Raw genomic sequence first — 11,811 nt, 5'->3', positions numbered from 1 at the left:
ATAATTGTTGTATTACATCAAAAATAACATAAGAAAATAAAAAATAAAAAGTTCATATATTATAAGCAGCCTGAATAAAATCTAATACCCTCAAGGCCATCTAAAATTACATTACTATTAAGGTTACCAAATACACATTTCTTTATATAAATAACTAAGCAATCATACATACATTCCTCATACATACGTTAATATCATGTTTTCTTGATAAAATTTATTTCTGAAAAAGATTTTGTAGAGCCTGAAAATTAATAAACTTCTAAACCACTTATTTTTCGCATGGCTAATTTTCAATTTTATCAAAAAGAGAGTTCAATATTAAATTTATAAGAGATCAATGTACCTAAAAATATACAAAAAAAAAAGGAATTAAAAAAAAAAAACATTTCTTGCAATTCATCCTACAAGTTAAAACTGTAAACAAGAATCCAAAAGATAAGGAAATTTTGAAATTTCTCCTCAATAATCCTAGTACCATTAAAATCAGAATGCCATGACAGTTCACACGAGATATGTAAAAACCACTTTGAAAGGAAATAACAAACTCATCATCTTACAACTTCAAGAGAATCTTTTTCTTTGGTAATAGATGACGACCTTGGCTTATGTTGACCTGCAAAAACACTAGAAAGCAACATAAGAGGCTATTACACCAAATTTTTGTGGAACACAATAGAACAATGAAAAGGGAAGAGAACCGATTCTCAATTTTCTATTAATTCTAAAAGATTTAATTGCTCAGTTGTCCATAATAAAAGTCTACTGAAATACCTTGAGGACACGTGTAGTTATAGTGGAATTGTTAATCCTATTAGCATTAGGCCCAAATGAGAAAATACTTTAATCCTCCATAAAATTTAGCAAGAATTTATTTCAATTAATTTCTTTTCAAACAATTTATTGTTTGAAATATAAGTCAATTTATCATAAAAAAAATTCTTTTTTGAAAAAAGTTAAAATCATGCATAATTTTGCAAGATCTTATTTGACTTCTTTTCTTGCAAAATAAATAAATAATAGGAAAATAAATCTAATTAGAAATCTCAAACCAACTCAAATTCAAACTCCACTTCCTAAATTCCTTCCTAAAATAGGTAATCTTCATCTCTAGAAGATTAGAAGACAATCATGCATCATGTTGTTTTAAAACTTAAGTTCCGACACTAATTATAATCTTCCCTAAACCCAGCACTCGAAGAGATGCTAAACCTAGACTCATAAATCTGTTCAGGGAAGGTGTAATCAAGATTGGCAAAGCTGAAGATCCAAAATGGCTATTTTTCATTTTCTTAGAAGGTTGATAACCTGAAATACCTGAATAACTCGTATAAATTCTCGTGGAAGATTGAGCATTTGACATCTGACCACCAGATGTTACAGTAGAAATCTTCAAACCCTTGTAAGATTTGTGTTGAAGGAGACCTGCAAAACTTCCTTTTGGACTTCGACTTCAATAAATCTTCAGGACCCTCTGTTAGCCATCCACCTCTTTGCTTGGAATTTTTTTGGTGGTGTCTTTGCTTTCATACTCTGTTCTCAAGACTTGTTTTTCTCCTGACAAGGCTTGCCAAGAACTTGAGAAGCAGATTGAATCCCATGGATTTTGTATTTTCTCTATAAGCCCACAAAGCAGAGATCATTCACAATTCATCTTTCCACCCTGTTAACTTTATATAGATAATTATATCTATAAAGCTTTAACCCTTGAACCAGATGATAGATTTCCACTTTTTTCCCTTCAGCCAACTAATTTATAGAGTTAGGGTTTGAGAAAACGGATTAAGAGTTAACATTGGTTAACTTTTTCCATTTTTTAATATGTGACATGGCAAGTGGGCCTCCTAAAATAATAATAAATTAATCCACGTGGCAAGATGGGACACACTTCCCTTATTCTCTTTGAAATCAGGATTAAAATGTTAGAAAATCAAAAAAATCGACTTATTGTACCAAAATTGAAATATGCAGATTAAATCGCATATTACCGCAATGGTCAGGAATTTTAGTGCCAATAGCCCTAAAGAAAAATAGAATGTTTCCCAAAGAAAACACAAAATTTTGATGTCAAAGTGATGAAAAAAGTTTGGCCAACAAATACTCATTCTAAGAATATGTAAAATCTCCTTTACAAAATTTACCTTTGCTGAGAACTGGTGCACTTCCTCCACCACATTTCTAGCATAAACTAGGTGAAGCTTTGGCAGTGGCTTTCTTATGCAAACTTGAGCAATCCTGCGCAAATAAAATCCTATGCATTCAGATTTGAGAAGAGGCTAATCCTAATCATGAAAAAATTAACCAAAGTACAAAACCACTCGATGATCCATATGAATGATAGGAACTGATCCTATAAACCTGGTCAAGGTACAAATCAAGATCTACATAATGGTAAATAATAATTTGCACATGCATATATTTGAAAAACATAAATCTTCAAATATTACTCAAAAGATATCTATTATACCATAAAAGAGATGATAATGGTGCAATGGCCAAAATACATCTTTTTGCAATGACCTTTACCTAAAATATCAGTTGATATCCATACCTTTTTGTACTTAACATTAACACCTAACATTTATAAAACTGGAATTGTTCACCGCTTGAATTTTATAAAGTGTAATTATATAATCTTTGAGTTTTATAAACTATAACAATTAAATCCCTTAAAAGTCAGAGCACATATATCTCATGTCTGCAATATTTTTATAAAGGTCAAGGATCAAATGATGCATTTAGCCTATGTTACTTGGACTTGGATATGGGTGTTAAAAATGGGTGCATATCTTTATGTCAGTCTTGTCAACTTTCTAAATAGATAATACAGATATATGGACCTGAGTTTAGACACGATTGCTTGGATATATTATGTTCTATAAAATAAACTAGAATAAAAAAATATAAAGTTATGTAGTAACAATAATAGTCTAAATAGATGATCAAATATAACCAAATACATTATCCAAAATATAACCAAATAACTATTTTATCTAAATACATGCTCTTTATCTTGAGAGAAAATAGTGCTCTATTAACTATGCTCATGCATATATATGTCAGATGCATATTCTATGCTGTATCCCATGAAGTATCATGTCCATACCGATATAGAATGACAAAATGAAGAGTTGGAGTAACAAAGCATTTAGCCAATTGGAATCAATAATATCTTCCAAACAAAATTATACATTTTATAAGGTAGGAAAATAGCACATCTCTGCCAAAACATTGCATTGACCACCACCCAAATGTTAAAAAGGGAAAAGCACCGACAAGTGAAAGACATTAATAGTAGCAGCACCTACAACAATAATAATAACACTAACCACAGTAACAGCATAGGAGGTGGTTCCATTTAGGTGTACATGACCATGGACATTGTCCTATATGCGATGTCAAATGCATGATGTAAGAGCTGAAGTAAATGTCATTCAAGGCCATTTTTCTGTCAAATTGTGCATGTAATGTAAAAAACCCTAAGGACTTCAGGACTAATTATTGTAGGAGAAAAAAAAGGAAGAAGAAATTTATTTTATTTAGAATTTCTATTAGATTTGTGATTTATCATTCCTAATTAGAATTGGATTTAAAGTTCTAATCCCAATGTGATTAGGATTGCACGACTCTATGGATAGATCTAGGATCTTTCTAAATTTAGTATATTATATTATGATAATTAACAATTTTTTTAAGCTTATATAAATTGAAAATGTCTCCAAATTGAAAATGTTTACATCGATTTGGTGTCAAAAGCTTGAAATATCACAGATCTTCCACTATTTCCATATTAATGTTCTGAGATCCAGAGAATAGAGTTTACAATAGTGGTGTAAGCTTAACCGGAGAGGAAGGTATTCCTTCCCCTTTTATTCCTTCCCATTTGTCTGCTAGTGACGCCTAACGGCCTCTCTACTACAATGTCACTTGTCTATATCACATGGGTCTGTACTTACGAAAATGTCAGATCCCCTCTCCATGCCAAGCGGCCATTTAATTCCTCCCGGCGCTCAGGTGGGCAAGGCTGCGAAGTGACTGAGCTACTGTCCTTCCTCATGTCACGTCACCAGAATGGACTTTTACTTGTTGGACCTAGACTCGTGGGCAACCCGGTCTGCCCCCTGTGCCTGGATTAGGGCTGAGATGCTGGACTGGTCGTTCAAGGAAGACTTCATGGGCTTAGGGCCGGCACTGTCATCTCGGGCCCGGCCTTACCTTTGGGTGGCGAAACCCAGCGGTCATCACATATTTATATACAAGTAAAATCCGGAAAGTCAAACAGAAAACAAAAGAGAACATCATTCTGTCCCCCCTTCCCTTCACCACCCATCACTTCGACTACACAATCCAATGTGCCACTTGCACCATGCTTACGGTACTAGTCCAGCTGCCCAGAAGTAGCTGGACACCAGATCTGATATCTCATTGGATCAGAAGGAGATCAAGAGGCAGAACCTCAACAGTATCTGGTGTTTAATCCTTCCCAGAGCTTCGCTAATTGCAGAAAAGTGTCTCCCCACCATCAAAATTACTGTCCAACATATTTTGAACCTTCAAAAATCCTAGACAATCAAATTTGAAGGTTTGAATTCAATTTTGAACCTTCAAAATCCTAGACAATCAAATTTGATACTCTCCTATCTAAACCTGTTTCCTATCATCGCTACCCCCTTCATCAATGTCGCAAACCCATCGTTGGCTGACCACAAGTGTCTGGTGACCCAGATCTCGGCGCGTCTGACTCACACGCCACCCTCTGTCAGCACATGAGCTTGTTTCCAATGAAGACCTTCACGTCATGCTGTCATTGTTGAGTCTGGACTTCTGTTTCCAGCCTCTTCCTGCCGTTGCTTGCTGGGTTGGGTTTTAATTAGGTATTTGTTGGTTTGGACAGCCCTCCTTTTACTGATTATTGTTATCCTTTTTTTACTTTGTGTGCTCCTTGCTTTCTTACCATGGTAGAAGAAAAAAGGGTTTCTGTTTTCAATTCTGATAACCCTTCACTGCAAATCAGTCTCATAAAACTTTATAGAACTAATTATCTTGCTTGGTCAAGGTCCTGTCTGTTATTCATCAAGGCTAGAGGATTGCAAGATTATATTAATGGTACCAAAAAATTGCCAAATAGCACTAATCCAACCTTTCTCCAGTGGGACTCGGACAATTATCTCATTATGACGTGACTCCTCAATTCCATATAACTCCAAATCTCTATGTCTTATTTGTTATTGGATATTGCTACAATGATGCGGAAGACACTTTCCTTGACCTATTCTAAAATGGGGAATGATGCTTAGATTTATGAGGTTCGAAATAAGATTCATAGCACTAAACAACGAGAAATGTCGGCCTCTTTTTTCGAGTTATATGGATTGTGGAAGGAACTTGATTATTATCGACACTTCTAGGCAAACTGTACTGGAAGTGCAGTTAAATTTCAGAAATTGCTTGAGAAGAAATGCATCTATGACTTTCTTGTTGGCCTGGATGTTGAATATGACCCTAGTCGGGTTCAAGTACTTGGTAAAGATTCTTTCCCTTCTCTTAAACAAGCTCACTACTATATTCAGTATAAAGAAAGCAGAAGAGGTGTTATACTCTACAACGCACCATTAGAAAAAGCTGGAATGATGGTCAACTCCGAACCACCAAAAGCTACCACTTCTAAAAAAGATCATTTGCATTGTGATTATATGAGAAGCCAAGGCATACCAAAGAGATTTGTTGAAAATTGCATGGGCGCCCTACTAAGTGTCGTGGAGGAAAATTGAGTAATTCAAAGACTCGAGTGAATTTCTCAGAGGCAATAGAGAAGCCATCCAAGGAGTCAACCTCCACTAAGATTCATTCCTCTCATGAAATTATGAGTCTCAAATACCTCTTGTCTCACCTGAACTCTCCTTCCAGTGTAACATTCAATTTTGTAAAGTCAGATAATGCTCCTACTCATATAATGCTTCCTAGATTATTGATTTTGGAGTGATAGACACATGACAAGCTCATCACAACGCTTTCTTAATTACTCTCCAAGTTTAAACAAAGATAGTCCGAACAGTCAATGGATCATTTATCCCTCTATCTGGAATAGATTCTATTGTTTGTGCTCCTCATTTTAAGTTTTCTTCAGTTTTTTGTGTTCCTCACTTTCTGTTAACCTTGATTATAGGGATTTCATTCATTATCTTATTGTAAACATTCCTAATTAGGTACATTGTAAATATTCCTAATTAGATTGATTCTTTATATATAAATAGCCAAAGCTTATAAAAATTAAAACAATTGAAATAGACACTGAAAATTCGCCATAAAATTCTTTAGCTCCCCTAATTGAACTTGAAATTTTTGGACACCAAGTAACAAAAATCTCTAAAATTGTCATAATGGCGCAGAAAAGTCAAATAGGCAAATCTTTGGTAAGCATCCAATCGGAGAAGATGAATCAGTCGGTCAACAACTTGAATCATCCAATTCTATTGAGTCTCCACTTGTAGTTTATACTAGGTAAATACTCATTCTTTACGCGTCTTTATTAATAATTTTAATTATAAGTTTAATATTTAATTTACATGTAAAATAAAAATAATATTTTAAATCTGTTAGTTTAGTCTGCATTTGTTTTTATTACTTTTACATATACATTTTTTTTTTGTCACCTTTTTAATAAAACTTTCATAATATCATAAAAATAAAGAAAATGTTAAAATAAAAATAAGAAAAAAAATATAGCCATTGAATAAAATACAAGTTAAAGATGCAAAAAAAAAAAAAAAAAAAAAAAAAAAACTAAAACTGCAAACTTGAGGTTGGTTAAATCATGTGATATTTTTATTAATTTTGAATATCAATTTCCATACCTTCTTAATATATTAAAAAAAATTAAAACATTATCTTTATTATTGTTATTCTAAAACAAATTACTTACAATCTGAAAAGCAAAATAATAGTGAAAAAAAAAAAGAAAATAATTTGTACATGTACTAGAAAAAGTTTTGATTATATACAATAAATATTAATATAAAGAAAAAATTACTTTTTTGTCTCTGAGATATAGCATAATTAACGATTTTATCCCTCTATTTTTAGAACTCTTACTTTAATCTCTGAAGTTTGATTCCGTCCAAATTCAAGGTCCCTCTGTCAAAAAATTATGTTAAGTCAATGATCTAAGCCTAGTCAAAGGAAAGAGAGTAAAATATAATCTCAAAAATACTCTTATCCTCCTTTTCTCTTCTGCCCTTTCTCTTCTCCCTACCCTTTCCCCTCCTCTCAAGTTGACCTCTCTCCTCCGTTCGCCCATAGTCATCACCAGCTCATCACTACCACCACCAAAGGAGAAGCCCTCATCGTTGCCACCACCGAAAAAACAGCCCTCCTCATAGCCGAGAAGAAGCACCCCTCATCGTCTCTATTGCCTTCATTGTAGCTGTGAAGAATCCCTCATCATCATCACTACTCTAGTCATCACCGCTCGAAGAAGCACTCCTCATCGTCTTGCTGCCTTAGTCGAAGCCCTAAACCCTTGTTGTCTTGTTGCCTTCGTCGAAGCCATGAAGCCTCATCATTGCTGCTCGCTACCTTTGTTGAAGCCTCGAATAAGCTCTCATCATCGCCACGAGTGGGAGCAGCAACACGAGTGGGAGCAGCAACACGAGTGGGAGGCACAGCTAATGGCAAGCAACGGGCGATAGCGAGATGATGGTGGATGGCAGACGATGGAGGGATGAATGAAATCAAATAGATGCACGAGCACTCAAAGGGACATCATCGAGCAATAATGGCATGAGGGACTTTTGAGTTTGACGGAATTAAATTTCAAGGACTAAAGCGTTAAGTTCTAAAAAGGGTAGTTCAGTCATTTTCCCTGTCACTAACAGCATTTTTTACGAACGGATATCTAATTTTAACGGAATCAAACTTCTAGAACTGAAATATTGGGTCTTAAAAATAGAGCAACAAATCTATTAATTATGCTATACTTTAGGGACAAAAAAGTAATTTTCCCTAGTATGTATTATCAGTAATAAACCTAAAATTTAAATTAATTGGCTATGATTACATATAATTATTTTTATCATAATATAATAAGATTTAAAATCTGATAAATTATATTAACAATTTATAGGAAACAAAAAAAGATTAATGATAAATATGTATGATATATGAATACTAAAGAAATAATATTAGTATTTGTATATTTAAAAAAAATTATTATATAATATTTTAAATAATAAATTTAATCATGGAAGTTTTAAATATTGTCAAGTAATCATTAAAAATAATCATTTAAACAAATTAAATTTAAGGTCATATTAGAAATAATCATGACACATAAAATAAAAATAAAAAGGAGTCGAGTATAAAATGTAAAAGATATAAAGAAGCAAATTAATTTATTCATAAATAGAGCCATGTGACAATATTATAGAGAATACATCTACTTTATATAAATAGATTCGGGGGACACAACATGCATTTAATAGTAGTAATAGAAGGATTCTTGGCAAGAAACGATGGTTAGACGCGCCACACAAGCAGCGCGTGGATCTTGGCAGAAACTAAAGAGCAATGCAGGGGATCTTGGCAGAAACTAAAGAGCAATGCAGGGACTTCACACACGCAGCTTCTGACAGAGGGATTTTGGTAGGGTAGTCACCAGTAGATGGTTCCCCTTTTGTGTGGGATGTGGCTTAAAGATGAACGCATTTGGTGGGTCTTCTTGGTAGATGTTCGGGTCTGTGCTTTTACACTTGACAGAGAAAGGTAACTAAACTATAGGCTTTGATACCAAGAGAAAGCAGGGAAGAAAAATAAATAAGATGAATAATTAACTTGATTTCTCCCTCAAGCCCTTGGAATGTAAATAGACTTTAGAAAAGCTCTAAATAGGAAAGCATACATAATTACAAGCCTAAAATCTTCCTTATTAGCATGAGGAATTAATTCCCAATTTAATGCATAAACATGGGGATTCCTGATCTAGTTTCAGATTCTTATCAGTTTCCAAGAGTTATAGACTTTCTATATTAGATATACCAAGGGATTTACTTCAAATATGGCTCCTATAACTGACTGTTTAGAAAAGAAAAGGTCATTTTAATAGGACAAATGCAACATGAGTTATGCCAATGCACTAGACATAAAATTATTGAATGTTAGCACATCCAAAGAAAGAAATAGCATCACCAATCACAACAATAATGGCATAAACAAACAGAAATCTACCCCATGCATTTTATCCCACGTGCATGCACACCCAAAAAAAAAGAGCTGTACAGTATGGCAAGAACAACAAACATTTTCATATCTCAAAAACAATTAAATGGCCATCTTAGAAAGGAGTTGTACATATGCATAATAATATCCTCCACAATGGGAATAAAAAGATGCAAATAACAACCATCTACATACCCTTGGAGAAAAGGGAAATCAACAATTTGAAAAACATTTAATAGGACTTACCAAACCAGTATGACCTAGTTCACCACATTTATTGCAGGAAACTTCGATTGTACTATTATCAACAGTGTTCACACAACATAGATGTCCAAAACTCTTGCAAACATAACACTGTATCTCCTGAATCAAATAGAGAGAAGGATTAGTCAAAGAACAGATAAACATAGTCACTCAAATTCAAATAATACATCTTTTTGTAATCTTTTTAAGGAAAAAAATTCAAAAGAATACACCAATAAAATATTTTTAAGAGCTACGTGATTATGAGAAAATTACGTGATTTATTGGTGAAAAATAAATAAGTTGATTGATGCTTATATAAAGGGGTTTGTGTCTTATTGATAGCATATCATATACATCTTGTATCTTCCATAATAAATATGTATTCTTATGTTGTATATTAACACACAAATACAAATGAATGAAATATAGCCTTCAAGTTTTGTGTACATGGACATAGACTACCAGCAGCTGAACCATGTTCTTCCTCCTCTTGTTATTTTCTCTTATCCTTCCAACATTTAACAAAGGGAGGATAAATGCTACCTTGAGATCATCAAGAGGATAATTGTTCTTGCATGAAAACAAATCATGCCCGGAATCTCCACATTTTAAACAAACATTTGAAGGACCACCCTTGTGTTTCTCTGGACAATGACTCAGACGGTGGTCCTTTGATTTGCATATGGTGCAAACTCGTTCCTACAAAGAGATCCAAGTGAAACAAATAATCAGAAAAAAAAAAAGGGGAGGGGGGTGAATTATTTATGTTACAAGTTAAACTTAATTGTAGAAACAACAAAAGTAGAAGGCTAAAAGTAATTGATTTTAAAATTTCCAACAGATTTTTTATTTGCTCAAATAGAATAATCCATACCCAACAAAGAAAAACATAATGGTAAAGAAGTTCATACCCACTCCCTCACCTTCGACAAACAACCCATAGTCTATAAATAAAAAAATCTTTGCATCACTATTTTAATTACAAACCTTGTAACATTGCTTAAAACCATGCTCCAAACCCCCACAAAGAAAGCACGGCTTTTTCTTCTTCCGGAGTGACAGACAATTCATGGCCCTGTGACCTTGCTTGCCACAATGATCGCATGTTGACCAGCTACTAATACTATCAGGAGGATCAAAGTATCTCGGGCCCCGCTAAGAGAAAATATAACAGACGTTAAACTAAGCCTTCATATTGATTGCATTTTTTACTACAATTGTTTTAATTTCTTTTTATGTAAAATCGCAGATCAGAACAGATATTTTAATTTAACTCCTCACAAGAAGCTTTCGCAGCACAATATTCTCGGGCATTTCAGCCAATTCCACTGTGGTTTGAACAGACTCTGCATTCCCCAAGGTCTCCAACTTTTTAATTGTTTCTGCCTTCTCTTCTTGTTCTGCAATAACAGCCTAATGCAATTACGGATTAGACACAATGCAAGATGTGAAATTGGGATGCCAAAAATCAAAGAGCGATATCTTAAACTGAGCATTGTACTGAAAGAAAATACTCAAATAATGAAAAGAGACTAAAGTAAAGCTCAATTGGGGCTTCAAAGTAAAAAAAATCCAATGAGTTAAATGCAATCAATTAAAATAGACAAGCCATATACAAACAGGAACTCACAGATTTATCCCCAGTTTTCTTCTTTTGATTCTTCTTTCTCTTCTTCCTTTTATTAACCGATTCGATATCCTTAACAACCCACGATGATGCCATCTCCACCACCTTCCTCTCACCGCTATCAATACCATCGCGAGCACAGAAACCGACAAGGCCGCAACCGTTCTTAGACGCATTATCATCGTCCAAAAAGACACCATCATTGTCGTTTTGGCCCAAATTGGCCGCCCGCATTAGCAGTGCTTTCTCAACGATCGTCAAGCTCAGATCCTCGTCGTCATCGTCGCCACTGCTTAATTCCATCACCGGCTTGTCTTCTTGTTCTTCTTCTTCTTGAACTTTTCCTTTTAGTTTCTCTCGCTTTGCCATTTGAGTGAGTAAAGAAGAAATAATATATTCTTGATTTAAATTTTACAACTCGAGCGAGGCAAGATTGTCAGACAGGCCAGTGTTATTAGATTCGGTAGATAGATTTATCGGCGGCTAAATTTTCCGTTTCTTTCTTTGAAAAAAATTTTTCCTTTTCTTTTTCAAATTCTTTTCTTTTATTTTCTCAAATTAACTAAAAAATTTAAATTTAAATTCAGTTAATTTAAAAATAGTGGCAACCATTATTGCATTTTAATGGTAGTGGACTTAGTTAGCTGGTAAGCGTTTAAATATTTTAGTTTAATTTTTATTTATTTTAATTTAATTTTTAATTTTAAAAATTTTAATTATTTTAATTC

At 33.8% G+C, this 11,811-nt stretch overlaps 1 protein-coding gene across 7 annotated transcripts; it reads right to left on the bottom strand.

Annotated features, from left to right (window-relative positions):
* Positions 1 to 385: 385 nt before the first annotated feature.
* LOC110607317 lies at positions 386 to 11,605 on the bottom strand. Of its 7 annotated transcripts, none has more exons than XR_006350545.1 (8): positions 11,087 to 11,605; positions 10,738 to 10,869; positions 10,444 to 10,611; positions 9,904 to 10,155; positions 9,457 to 9,573; positions 2,139 to 2,232; positions 1,315 to 1,746; positions 386 to 613 (listed from the first exon to the last, which is right to left on the bottom strand). XR_006350545.1 is itself a non-coding variant. In XM_043956217.1 (7 exons), exons 1-6 carry the CDS (start codon positions 11,450 to 11,452, stop codon positions 2,176 to 2,178), a joined length of 1,092 nt encoding a protein of 363 aa, XP_043812152.1. In that variant the 5' UTR covers positions 11,453 to 11,605; the 3' UTR covers positions 386 to 624; positions 2,139 to 2,175. The 7 variants fall into 7 exon arrangements, 2 of the variants coding, with proteins under 2 accessions (XP_043812152.1, XP_043812153.1); XR_006350543.1 differs by having other exon boundaries at positions 1,315 to 1,614; XR_006350544.1 differs by having other exon boundaries at positions 386 to 624; positions 1,315 to 2,232.
* Positions 11,606 to 11,811: the final 206 nt, after the last annotated feature.

Source organism: Manihot esculenta, chromosome 4, assembly GCF_001659605.2.
Source record: "Manihot esculenta cultivar AM560-2 chromosome 4, M.esculenta_v8, whole genome shotgun sequence".
In the NCBI taxonomy this organism is placed as follows: domain Eukaryota; kingdom Viridiplantae; phylum Streptophyta; class Magnoliopsida; order Malpighiales; family Euphorbiaceae; genus Manihot; species Manihot esculenta.
Note: the sequence above shows the minus strand (reverse complement) of the source record. Positions and strands in the feature narration are given on the sequence as shown.

Bases quoted from the DNA above. Each gene is read 5' to 3' on its own strand.
- LOC110607317 (XM_043956217.1), bottom strand. From the start codon at position 11,452: ATGGCAAAGCGAGAGAAACTAAAAGGAAAAGTTCAAGAAGAAGAAGAA. The intron at 10,870-11,086 runs GTGAGTTCCTGT...TAATTGCATTAG, and splicing joins AGAAAACTGGGGATAAATCT to GCTGTTATTGCAGAACAAGA. The intron at 9,574-9,903 runs GTACACAAAACT...TATTTGATTCAG, and splicing joins TGCTGGTAGTCTATGTCCAT to GAGATACAGTGTTATGTTTG.